The 13235-nt window shown below is 35.4% G+C and overlaps 2 protein-coding genes across 3 annotated transcripts; one reads left to right on the top strand and one right to left on the bottom strand.

Moving 5' to 3' along the window:
• Positions 1 to 491: 491 nt before the first annotated feature.
• LOC131621861 (uncharacterized) lies at positions 492 to 8867 on the bottom strand. Of its 2 annotated transcripts, XM_058892904.1 has the most exons (16): positions 8781 to 8867; positions 8484 to 8637; positions 7892 to 8411; positions 7417 to 7567; positions 6973 to 7083; positions 6160 to 6520; positions 5636 to 5923; positions 4799 to 5324; positions 4337 to 4487; positions 4147 to 4257; positions 2583 to 3774; positions 1696 to 1932; positions 1455 to 1524; positions 1164 to 1339; positions 915 to 981; positions 492 to 756 (listed from the first exon to the last, which is right to left on the bottom strand). In XM_058892904.1, exons 2-16 carry the CDS (start codon positions 8619 to 8621, stop codon positions 608 to 610), a joined length of 4248 nt encoding a protein of 1415 aa, XP_058748887.1. In that variant the 5' UTR covers positions 8622 to 8637; positions 8781 to 8867; the 3' UTR covers positions 492 to 607. The 2 variants fall into 2 exon arrangements, with proteins under 2 accessions (XP_058748887.1, XP_058748888.1); XM_058892905.1 differs by lacking the exons at positions 8484 to 8637; positions 8781 to 8867 and having other exon boundaries at positions 7417 to 7514; positions 7892 to 8090.
• Positions 8868 to 12162: 3295 nt separating this feature from the next.
• Positions 12163 to 12900, top strand: LOC131621805 (uncharacterized). Its single transcript, XM_058892843.1, has one exon. It carries the CDS (start codon positions 12163 to 12165, stop codon positions 12898 to 12900), a length of 738 nt encoding a protein of 245 aa, XP_058748826.1.
• The last annotated feature ends 335 nt before the right edge of the window (positions 12901 to 13235 follow it).

Below are 13235 nucleotides of genomic sequence, written 5' to 3'. Positions count from 1 at the left end.
ATATCAAAAGTTAATAATTTAAAAATGTCATTGATTGAATAAGTATATAAATATATAAATATAACAAATAAATTTTTTAACTTCTTTTTTTCTATTCTATAACTCCTACAATTTATTTATTCACTCACTTATTGTCTTGATATAAATTTCAATTAATTATTTATTTATTTTTATTATTGTATTCATATATATTTTTTGAATTTTATAATCATAATAATAAATATAATAACAATATTTTGAAGTTCAAAATATTATATAGAATGAAAATAATATGTTATACGAGAACCGCACGTTTATACAATAGTTCTACAAATATCATAATTTTATATAATTTACGATCTTAATCCCTCTGTTTTTAGTTCTACAAATATCATAGTGAATAACTCTGGCTTTAGATAAATATCATAATTGTCGTATATTCATTAGAGAAAATGTTCATAACTCTTTTAAATATCTAGCAATGTGCTCTATAGACTATATGTGACCCACCATATGAAAGACTAATTGCAATTAAAAAATCAGATCCACTACATTAATATATGTAGGTTTATTCACAAATCAATCATATGAATACTCCAGTTTCAATTTTACAATTAAATGAAATCAATCATATGTCTGATTTAGCCATTCTTCTTAAGTTGGTCAACATTTGAGCAGCAGCTGAATCTCTTGCTTCATGAGGTGAAGAACATGGATTACCCTCACATGAATTCTCAAAGTCCAATCCTTTAACTCTTACATTAGATTGAAATTTGCCTTCAAAAATATAATCATGCAAATCAAATATACTTGAATAATAATTCGTCAACATACATATCTAAACCATCGTTATATAACATATACACAATCCACAGTAATTCAATATTCGCGTAATAAATCAAAATGACAAAAAAAAAAAAAAAACAAAGTCTTACCATCTGATTGAGATAATTTATAAGTCGGTAGGATCCAATTGTTTACATGACATATATCATCTAGTTCCTGCATGATCAAAGGAAATTCGTAATGTGTGAAACTAGTTAGTCATTTTCTAATGTTGTAATACTCTCAAGTTCATGAAATAAGTATGTAATCATATTAATGTATCAATCACGATTAATTTCCAAACTATGCATGGACGGATATTGAAAATTATAACAAGTATTGATCAGAACATGTCTTGCCTGGCAAGGAGTTTGCAAACTGAGCACAGCCTCTGACAATCTTTTTCTCTTAACAGATGGAAGTACGCATTGATGACCCTCAAGAGATTGACATGTCTTTCCTTGATTTCTTAAACATGTATCATTACAGCCATCTATAATGGATTCTATCTTTAATTCCATGTCATCTTCCTCGCCTGCATTTGTCAAGAAAACACACGCAATTTAGAGTGACAATGAGACAGGAAAAACCTTACTGATAGAGGAAAGTAGGAGAGAAGCAAGGATAAACGACGATTAAGGAAAACATACCAATTAACCATTTTTGAATTTTCATATTACACACAGCAATCGCATCCTCTATCTTTCGCTGCTGAAGAGTCTGCTCAAATAAACTTAATCTTAGATAAATGTAAGAGTCCGTAACAGAAATTCGCTGAATTCGATTCTAAAATGATGACAACAGTAGTACAAAAATACAACACAGAGAAGCATAGTAATTTGAACTGCAATCCAACATTATTGTTTAATAATAAGAATAAGAGGTTTTTACCAGAGCATTCCTCTTTCGAATAAGAACTTTGATGGCAGTTTCTGACAATATCTTCCCCTTTGAAGCTATGAAAATTCGGAACTTCTCAAGATCTGTGGTGGAGTTATTTTCAATCAGGGTACATTTTTCTACGGATTCATTTTCAGAAGTGGTGTTAGCACAAATCTTATCAAAAGAAGATGCATCTTTGATTCCACCCTCAGTGACGTGTGTCCTGGTTGAAGCAACCTTCTTAGCCTGCCAATCCATTGCCATGTGTGAAAAATAGAGAGACAATTTTTCTGAATATGCTTGAATTACTAAGCACCTTGCATAATTTATATACATAATAACCAATGAAAGATGCAATTTACAATGGAGCATTTAAACTAGCACTACTTCCTAAGATACATTGAACTTCTACATTCTATACAATGAATTTCAGCTAATTGGAATGTGGAAAGTGAAACATTAATGAGTTTTTTGTTTCCAACAATTTGGAGAAGCTTTGAAACTGCTTTATTTTTTAAGAAAAATATTGATTACTTAAAACAGAAAAAGTACAGGTAGGAGAAACTTTGTTAAGAGAGATAGGGGGGAAAAACTATAGCCTCTAAATAAGAGCTACTATCTCAACATCAAAATAAATAGTCAACTCTATAGTCTAAGTAAACCCTTGGAGTCTCAATAGATTCAACCATTAAGAGTTTACTTAACACAAAAAAATAGTTTAAAACATCTACCGCAGTATCTAAACATAATTTAATACTATCGGAAAAAGTTATTAAACGTTGTCAAAATATTCTAAAGGGAGAGAATTTGAGACACAAATATTCCAAACATGACATTTATAAATGAGACACATGAAGTAATAATCTAAATCGTATGAGAAAAGATAAGCTTCAAACCTCGTGAGGGCTTGTATGTTCATTTGAGTGATGTTGCAGAGGTGGTTTTAAAACCTTTTGATCTTCACTAGCATGTAAAATTTTAACAATATGCTTGCTTTCTTCTTTATTTTTAGATGGAAAAACTATAGAGTTGTCCACATCCATAACCATGGCTTCCTTGACAGGACCACGCCGTTTTATTGTACCACAACCATTCTTCTCTTTCTGATCAAGAGCTTCAATAGTATCATTTGAGTGATGTTGCACAGATGGATTTAAAATCTTTTGACCTTCACTAGCACGTAAAGTTTTGACAATATGCTTGCTTTTGTCTTTATTTTTAGATAGAAAAACTACCGAGTTGTCTACATCTATATCCTTGGCTTCCTTGACAGAACCACACCGTTTAATTGTACTGCAGCCATTGTTCTCTTTCTGATTCAGAGCTTCAATAGTAACATTTGAGTGATGTTGCACATATGTATTTAAAATCTTTTGATCTTCACTAGCACGTAAATTTTTGACAATATGCTTGCTTTCTTTATTTTTAGAAGGAAAAACTATAGAGTTGTCCACATCCATATCCTTGGTTTCCTTGACATAACCACGCCGTTTTATTGTACCGCAACCATTCTTCTCTTTCTGATTAAGAACTTCAATAGTATCAGTTGAGTGATGTTGCACAGATGGATTTAAAACCTTTTGATCTTCACTAGCATGTAAAGTTTTCACAATATATTTGCTTTCTTCTTTATTTTTAGATGGAAAAACTATAGAGTTGCCCACATCCATATCCTTGGCTTCCTTGACAGAACCATGCCGCTTTATTGTATCGTAACCATTGTTCTTTTTCTGATTAAGAGCTCCAACAGTATCATTTGAGTGGTGTTGCTCACATGGATTTAAAACCTTTTGATCTTCACTAGCATGTAAAGTTTTGACAATATGATTGCTTTCTTTATTTTTAGATGGAAAAACTATAGAGCTGTCCACATCCATATCCTTGGCTTCCTTGACAGAACCGTGTCGTTTAATTGTACCACAACCATTGTTCTCTTTCTGATTAATAGCTTCAGTAGTATCATTGCATGGCTTGTTATCAAGACCAATAGATACGCTCTCACTACTTGTGTACAATTCAGTCACTACAAGCTTCGGAAGTTGTTTGTCTACCAGCTTTGAATCTTGCAAACTATTCGAGAATGCTTCTCTATAAAGAACATATTACGCAAAATAGTCATCCTTATCTTATAGAAAGAGGTGCCAAAGAAAACAAAAAATGGAAATGAGAAATAATTTGAAGAAATCTATGTTATGTTTCTGGGACTTCAATTCAGAGGTCAGAATTCATTACTGTAAATTCACACATCAAGCATTTTCTCGTGTATTAGGGATTTGACTCATAACTGTGATCTAGTTACATAATTTTTTTAATTCCTAGGTTCTTATACTTATGAGCTTAAGTGAAAAAGCGATTTAAAATAGCAACATTAGTGAAATTTGGGAATTAAAAAAATGCTAAAATACAGCCCTATCAATCTAAATCAAGCATCGGAAAAAGAGAAAGGAGAATCAAACCAACCTTGAAAACCATTCTGAGATTATTTCAGAATAAGGAAGCACGTGGAAATACTCGACAACTGGGGAGACCGTCCAACTGCTAGAACTTCTTTTGACTAAAGGACCTCGGAAGCTATACAAAGAGGAGATATAAAATGTTACGGGGACTTGAGTTATCAGCCAATAGCACAAGCATACAGATTATAACGAACCTCTGAATTAAATCTTTCATAGGAACTTGAATAAACCCCACATCAGTCGACTGCAAGCACTTCATTATATAAAAGCGTGAAGCTGTCTTCTCTTTGCTCTGGGAATACACAGTGTAACTTCCCAAAAGCATAACATCAATACTATTGACACCTGTATCGCATACAAGAATCATATTTGACTTTTATGAATCATAAAACACCTACTGAAACATAAGTTAAGAGATAATGATACAATAACTAAAAATGCAATATGCTACGATAACATTTTAATGGGTTAAAACTATTAATTATGCATAAAATAAAAGAAATAAAGTATGTCCCGATAATAACCTCAAAATATAGAAAAGCGCAGAAGAATATCCCCTGATATGTGATTCTAATTACAAAAAAAATTAAAACTATAGTACTATACTTACTAACATTATAGCTATATCAATCTTGCTCTAGAAGAAGAATAATTACCTGTGATTTCCTTTACAGAAGAATATCCAATTTGCAAAAACCCATCTTCATTAACATTTAACGCATGTTTTGTAGGCTTCTTAATGACTCTTCTCTTTTTGTATGCATGTTTGACTCCATCTGTAACTGCAGAATTTTGACCGGAAGAATCCACGTCTTTTTCAATCACTGACCATACCCCATCAGTGATGGAACTAAAAAGTAAGAAGCAGATCTCCTTCTTACTGTCAACTAAAAGGACGGAAACTTTTGAAATGGGCCACCCCTCTATATTTGGAATATTTTTTGACGCGTCTAGACATGTGCATATATCACACGAACTCATGATCACTTTTTCGGTTAATGACAGCTGCTGTTCCACGTCAACAAGGTCCGTTTCATCTGGCTTCTGAGTGAATTTCATATATGTTAACAAAGCTGGGCTCAGGTCCACAGCCAACTTGCAAAATTCCTTAAATGCCACAAATGCTTGCTCTGGATGCTGTTTTCTGTGGTAATAGTTGTACAATAACACAACTGAATGCACCTGGTATGAAGGAAACCATGATCAAGTAATTAAGAGTGAGATATCATATCATGTAAATGTCTATTGAAAGCGCAAAACAAGTCTTGGCTAAAGAGATATTATCAATATCGAAACACCTTTCATTTAAATTGCCTCTACGGTTTTGGTTGTTCTCATTGGTTAAGAGTATTGTTTTTAATCCACTACACTCCAAAGAAAGAATAAAAACAGTATTGAACAAAAAAAGGCCTAACTCAAACCAGCTCCGAATAATGACCTAGGTGTTAATATTGGGATTACAATAACAAAAGTGAGAAGGTGAATGAAGAAACCTGTTTTGCAACTCTCTGCTGTTGAGATAGCGGAGGATCATCACGAGTAGAAGGTTTTGCCAGCAGCATCGGATCAACCAATTGTTCAAGGAATGCCCTAACTGCATCCACTGTAGGACACACATCTGTTACATCCATCTTCCCCTTCGAATCTATGGAAATTTGGACCTTCTCAAGATCAGTGTTGGAATTATCTGCAATCAAGGTACATTTTTCTATGGACTCAGAAATATTATCTTTGGTTCTACTCGAAGTAATGTGCATCCTTGTTGAAACAACCTTCTCAACCTGCCAATCCAATGTCATGTAGCTGGATGAGACATAATATATATTGGGAAAACCTTAACACTGATATTTTAAGAAAAAGCCATCTCAAGCCAACAACAAAAAAATAGTCAAAATTCTAGAGTCTATGCAAACTCGTGAAATCTCAATAGACTCAACTAGTAAGAGTTTACTGAATACAAATTTTTTTGTTTAAAACATATCTACCATAGTAGCTTGAGAAAAGATAAACTTCAAACCTCTCTAGGGTCATTACATTCATTTGAATGATGTTGTGTAGATGGATTATCTATTTTTTGATCTTCACTAACTTGTAAAGTATTTGCAATATGCGGCTGGCATTCTTCTTTAATTTTGGATCGAAAAACTAAAGAATTGCTCATGTCCATATCCTGGCCTTTCTTGACAGTAGCACACCGTGTATCTGAGCAGACACCATTGGTCTCTTTCTGATTAAGAGCTTCAATAGTATCACTGCATGGCTTGTTATCAAGACTAAAAGACATGCCCTCACTACTTACACGTGACTCTGTCACTTCACACGTTAGGAGTTGCTTCTCTGCTGGCTTTGAATCTTGCAAACTATCTGAGAAAGCTTCTCTACATAGAAAAGAACATATTACACAAAAGCCATCATTACTTATGGAAAGAGGTGCAAAAGAAAACATATAATAGAAATGGGAAATTGATAGAACACCTAGGCATATTCTAGAAGGGTGTAGGAGAAGTGAAATAAGAGTTAGTTAGGATACTCCCAGATTTTAGGGAATTTCTGTTATCAGAGGTAGGGAAGGGGATAACGGGAGGCATTCAGAAATATTGTTAGAGTTGGTTAGGAGAGCTATCTCTTGTTAGGATTTTAGAGCTCTTGAGCTCCTTCTTTCCATTCAATAATATACAATTTCATTACTTTGATTTTTCGGGTTCTATCCGAAATAATTTGAGGAAATCTATGTAATGTTTCTGAGACTTCTGGTTATGAGGTCAGAATTCATTTTTGTAAAGCAATCTAAATTGGGTAACAGAAAAAGGGAAAGGCGAGTTATACGGACCTAGAAATCCATTCTGAGATTATTTCAGAATAAGGGAGCATGTGGAAGTGCTCGACGACTGAGGTGACCTTCCAACTGCTAGAACTTCTTTTGACCAAAGGACCCCGGAAGCTATCCAAAGATGAGATATAAAATGTTATAGAGAATCACACACAAATGTTGTTTACAATTAGATATAAAACAACGATCAAAATGGAAGTTACAAATCAACATGTACAGATTCATAAAAAAGTTTATAACTAGATTTAGAAGTGAAGACAATTCTTGGTATGCAAACAAAGTATATTTGACTTTTCGGCTGACAACGGAAATTAATCCAACTGAATAGATGAAACAAAAAGGAAACTATTTCCCTATCAATGTAAAAACTAGTCACAGCTATGCAATTCACCCTTGAGACCCGAGCCATCAGCCCATAGCAAAACCATACTAATTATAACGAACCTTTTAACTAAATCTTTGATAGGAACTTGAATAAACCCCTCACTGATCAACTTTGAGCACTTCATTATATAAAAGCGCGAAGCTGTCTTCTCTTTGCTCTGGGAATACACAGTGTAACTTTTCAAAAGCGTTATATCAATACTATTGACACCTGTTTGTAAGGGAAATAAGAAATATTGATACAAGAATCACACTTTTATGAATCAAAAAACAATTAACCGTACAGAAAATATGGAAGAACAAAGTATGTTTTGATATTAACCTCAATATACAGAAAACATAAGAAAAGTATACATCATGATATTTCATTTAGTCATCTTCACTGGGTTAAATAAATTGGACAAATGAAATAAAAACTTACAGGGAAGAATGTTCCGCGACATGATTCTAATTACAAATAAATTAAAACTCAAATACTATAGTTCCTAACAAAGCAATAGCTATCGCAATCTTTCTGTAGAAGAATGAGAATTACCCGCAGCTTCCTTAACAGCCGAATATCCAACTTCCAAAATCCTACCTTCATTTAATCCATCTTTTGAGGACTTCTTAATGACTCTTCTCTTTTGGTTTGTACATTTGACATCTCTTGTAACCTCAGAAACTTGACCTGACGTATCCACATCTTTTTCAATCAAGGACCATACTCCACCAGTAGCAGAACAAAACCGCAAGAAACAATTCTCCTTCTTACTATCAACCAAAAGTACAGCAACTTTTGAAATAGGCCATCCTTCTATATTAGGAACACTTCTCGACGGGTCTAAAATCATACTTATATCGTAAGAACTCGTGATCGCTTTTTCAGTTAACGACAGTTCCTCCTCCACATCAACGAGGTCAGTTTCATTCCGCTTTACCGTGAATTTCATATAGGGCAACAATGCTGGTCTCATATCAACAATCAACTTACAAAATTCCCTAAATGCCACAAATTCTAGCTCCTGATTCTGTTTCCTATGGTAATAGTTGTACAGTAACACGACAGAATGAACCTATATAATAATCATGTAATCAATCAAACAGGAACTTCAATTTCATCAGTTTCAAAATTTACAAAATGAAACCTGTTTTGCGATTTTCTGTTGTTGCGATAGTGGAGGATCATCTTGAATAGAAGGTTCTTGTGGCAGCATTGGATCAACGAGGTGTTCAAGAAATGCCCTAATTGCATCCAGAGAAGAACACAGTTCTGATACAACCATATTTGGAAAGTTTCACCTGCAAAAAGAAGAAGAAAAAGATTGAAAAGAAATTTCAATTTGAAGAAAGTTGCATAGTACATTCATGTTCTAAGAAAAGCGGAGAGAGAGAGAGAGAGAGAGAGAGAGAGAGAGAGAGAGAGGGTGAGGTCACGCGCTTACGCTTCTTTTGTACTTGTTGGTGATGACTGATGAACTCAAATTCTTGGAACGGAATGAAATTGTGATGTTTTGTCTTCGATATATTTCTTGTCTTTTATAGATAAATTCTTTTAATGTACATTTATTTTGAAGATAAATTTTGAAAATATTTTAAGAAATATTTATTTAACATGATTTGATTGAATGCATATGTAATTTTATATCATTGTTGGATATAATCTTTTAAATATTATAATTGCAACACACATTACACACGATTAAATATTAAAACGATTAATTTTAAAATTTGTTAGTGTTATACATTTTTTAAACAAAAATACTATGCATTTAGCATTGGTTGAAAGTTGAAACAAATATATGGTATCTAAAAAGTATATATAGAAAATATTCTAATAGTAATACGAGGGCGTCTGAAAGTTGCGGTGCCTCCGTCACCTTCGAACCCTAATTCGATGGCGTTTAACCGGTGAAAACTCCTACAACTTGCGAAGATTAAGTTATAACAACTGAACCTGAGACGGTTGTTTTTTAGGCGGAAAAGGAAAACCTAGATGACACGAAAGATCTACGAAAGTTGTGGGTGGATGTGCTCAATGAGAATCGCAACCCTACCAAGGGGATGGCGATGGCGTATGTGGCACCTGCAAAAATCGAGGGTGAATTTGGCATTGAAATTGAAGAGGAAGATGTAACATCTGAACTACGATTCTGGGAGAATACCCTAATTCTATATGGACATGGGGAAGATCTCATTATGAACGCGGTGAAGAATTTTATGGCAAAGACTTGGAATTTTGTGACGCTCCCTGACATGTACTATCACGAACGATGACATGGACGCGGTAATGATAAAAGGACTGTATACGTTACGCAACATACCTATCATTCTTAAGGAATGGAGGCCTGACTATAACGTAAAGGAAGATTTACTCAAGGCCTTCCCTATTTGGGTGAAACTACATAAGCTCCCTCTTCATCTCTGGGGGGCTCGAAGCTTGAATAAGATTGGGAGCACGATTGGCGTTCCATTGGTGACAGAGGAATGCACGACACATGAGTTGCGTGTATCCTATGCTAGGATTTTGGTGGAAGTTGACATTACACGAAAGCTAATTGATGAAATCACTATCAAGGATCTGGAAGGAAGGAAACTGAAGCAACCCATTGAGTATGAATGACGGCCCAATTTCTGTGAGAAATGTCAAAAGGTGTGACATCAATGTGGGATGGAGCCCCAGAGAAAAGTCTGGAAGCCAAAGCCTCAATGTCTGGACCAATACCTGAGCATGTAGCAATTACACAAAGGACGATAGAGTTCATGTGGAAGATGAGGAACAGGAATGGACAACGGTCAATAAGGCAACTGGGGATAGAGGTAAGAAGAAAATTACTTATACTAAACCATCTACTATTGTGAAGTGTGTTAATGGATTTGGTGTGCTAGAGATTTTGAATGATCCTTAGTAGCCATAGGTAGTACATCATGATAGTATCCTGGAATATAAGGGGGCTCAATAAGCTTGGCAAGCTAAGGGAGATTAGCTCCTGTCTCCTCGAGCTTAGGCATGATATTTGCATTCTAATTGAAACTCGTGTCAAGTGCAATAAAATTGATAATGTTAGGAATAAACTCAACCTGCCTGGAAAGTATGTAGACAATTACCCTAATCACAACAATGGTAGGCTTTGGATTGTTTGGAATGATGACAATACTAATCTTAGAGTTGAGAGCAGTAGTGGTCAACACATACATTGTGGTATATATGATACTAATGGTATTTTTAAGTTTTGGCTAACTGCAGTTTATGCCCACAATCAGGTGGATCTTAGAAGGAGTTTGTGGAAAACCATAGAGAACTTGAATAGCTCTAACAGGGACCCTGGTGTGTTATAGGTGACTATAACAATGTACTCAATGTGCAGGATCGTATTGGTGGAAACATGGTCACTGAGGCTGAATATGAAGACCGCCACAATATGATGAGTACCACTAGGCTTAGTGAGATGGATAGCTCTGCTCTGGGAATTTCTTTACCTGGTTTAATAAACAAAGTAGAAACCTTATCTATTCTAGAATTGATAGACTCATGGCTAATGTTGATTGGTTCCAAAATAACAGTGAGCCACCCTGCACATCCTCCCCCCCTAACATTTCAGATCATGCTGTACTTCATCTTTTTGTCCCAAAGACTAGACCTTAGCACAAACTGTTCAGATTTAGTAACCACCTACCTGACATTGAGGGGTATGAAGATGTTGTTAGACATCGCTGGAGTAAACCTGCTAGAGGCAGACCTATGAATATCTTATGACACAAGTTATAGAGGCTCAAACTTGTCTTGAGATCCCTGCACAAACCTGACAATGATATTAGGAGGAACCTTGCTAAGAGTAGGAGTGATCTTCTTGCTTCCCAAGCCACTCTTCTGCAAAACAGAATGGATAGGCAACAAATTGAGAGGGTAAAAAAGCTCACTGATGAGGTCATAAAGTGGAATCTTATAGAGGAAAAAGTCTTCCAGCAGAGAAAAAAAGTTGATTGGTTGAAGATGGGGGATGGGAAAAATGCTTTCTTTTATGCATACCTCAAAACCAAACAAAAAAGCAAGAATATTACTATGATGAGGAAGTCTGATGGCATTTCTATCACAAAGCAGCCTGAGATTGAGCAGGAAATTCTTGAGTTTTATGGTAGTCTAATGGAAACTGGGAGTCCTAACTTAGGCCAAATAGATATTGAAGCCATGAGAAAAGGGAAACAAATTAGTTGGGATCAGAGGGCTTTTCTCCAAAGCAATGTCACTATGCAGGAAATTGATAATTCCCTTAAGGGGATATGTGATTTGAAGAGTCCTGGTATAGATGGGTATGGAGCCAAATTTTTTAAATCTAGTTGGCATATCATCAAATATGATGTTGTTGCTGCCATCCAAGATTTCTTTAATCATGGTGAGATGCATAGGAAATTTAACAATACTGTGGTTACCTTGATACCAAAGAGCTCCAATGTCAATTGTATTAGGGATTATAGACCTATTGCAAGATGCACAACCTTTTACAAAATTATTGCTAGAATCCTTACAGCTAGGCTGGGAAAGGTTATGCAGGGTACCATTAGCCTCTATCAGACAACTTTTGTCTCTGGCCAACATATTCACAACCATCTTATGCTAGCTTATGAGCCCATCAAGGGTTATGGTAGGAAACATGGGACCCTGCATGATGTAATTTGACCTCCAAAAATCATATGATATGGTGGATTGAAAGGCTCTTCAATATATCATGATGGAGATACGATTACCTAGTAGATTTATTGATTGGATTATGTCTATTGTCACAACGGTTTCCTATGTTCAATGTGAATGGTGAGCTGACTTAGTCAATGAAAGCTTGTAGAGGTATTACGCAAGGGGATCCCATATCCCCCTTGCTTTTTGTGCTGATGATGGAGTACTTAAATAGGTTGCTTGTTAAAATGCAAAGGGATCCTAAATTCAAATTTCATGCAAAGTGTGATATCATCTTATTCTGCATGGGAGATACTACCTCAGTTAACATGATGATCACCATTGTTAAATTCTTTTCCATGTCTATAGGTCTTATTGTGAATCCACAGAAGTGTAAGCTTTTTTATGGTGCTGTGAATGACATTACCAAAGCAGCCATCAAGAAGCTAACTAGTTTTGATGAGGGGCAGCTGCCAATCAAATACCTTGGTGTTCCTCTGACAAGTAAAAGGCTGACGATTAGCCACTATCTCCCTCTCATTGAGAAGATAGTTGGGAGGATTAGGCACTGGACACCAAGGCTTCTCAGTTATGCAGGCAGAGCTCAACTCATTCAGAGTTTTGCTTTTGCCATACCTCAGTACTGGCTCCAATGCTTCCCCCTACCCAAATTTATGCTGAATAAAATTGATTATATTTGTAGAATATTTGTGTGGACAGGTAAACAAGACAAGAGCAGAAAAAGCCCCATTTCTTGGCAAACAGTTTGCAAGCCCAGATGTAGTGGAGGTCTCAATATCATAAATCTCACAATCTGGAATCAGGTGACTATGCTTAAATGTCTCTTGAACATCTCACATGTAAGCCTAACACTTTCGAGTCAACTGAGTTAATGGTAATGCTAACTTAGAAAATCCTTCAATGACCTTCGGTAATAACCTGCTAAACCAATAAAGCTTCGAATCTCAGTCGTGGACTTTGTAGTCTCCCACTGCAACACAACGTCGACTTTAGAAGGATCCACAACAATTCCACCACTAGAAATCACATGGCCACTAAAACTCACTTCGTTCAACAAAAACTCACACTTTGACAGCGTTGCATACAACTTCCTCTCTTTCAACACTTGCAACACAATTCTCAAATGCTCAGCATGCTCTTCTTCTGACTTAGAATAAATCAGAATATCATCAATGAAAACCACAACAAATTTATCTAGAACAAATGG

Source organism: Vicia villosa, unplaced genomic scaffold (genome assembly GCF_029867415.1).
Source record: "Vicia villosa cultivar HV-30 ecotype Madison, WI unplaced genomic scaffold, Vvil1.0 ctg.000011F_1_1, whole genome shotgun sequence".
Lineage (NCBI taxonomy): Eukaryota > Viridiplantae > Streptophyta > Magnoliopsida > Fabales > Fabaceae > Vicia > Vicia villosa.
Note: the sequence above shows the minus strand (reverse complement) of the source record. Positions and strands in the feature narration are given on the sequence as shown.

Coding starts and splice junctions, on each gene's coding strand:
- LOC131621861 (XM_058892904.1), bottom strand. CDS start 8,621: ATGGTTGTATCAGAACTGTGTTCTTCTCTGGATGCAATTAGGGCATTT. Junction 6,521..6,972: donor ATCTCAGAATGGATTTCTAG/GTCCGTATAACT, acceptor TTTTCTATGTAG/AGAAGCTTTCTCAGATAGTT. Junction 757..914: donor TAAATTATCTCAATCAGATG/GTAAGACTTTGT, acceptor ATATTTTTGAAG/GCAAATTTCAATCTAATGTA.
- LOC131621805 (XM_058892843.1), top strand. CDS start 12,163: ATGAAAGCTTGTAGAGGTATTACGCAAGGGGATCCCATATCCCCCTTG.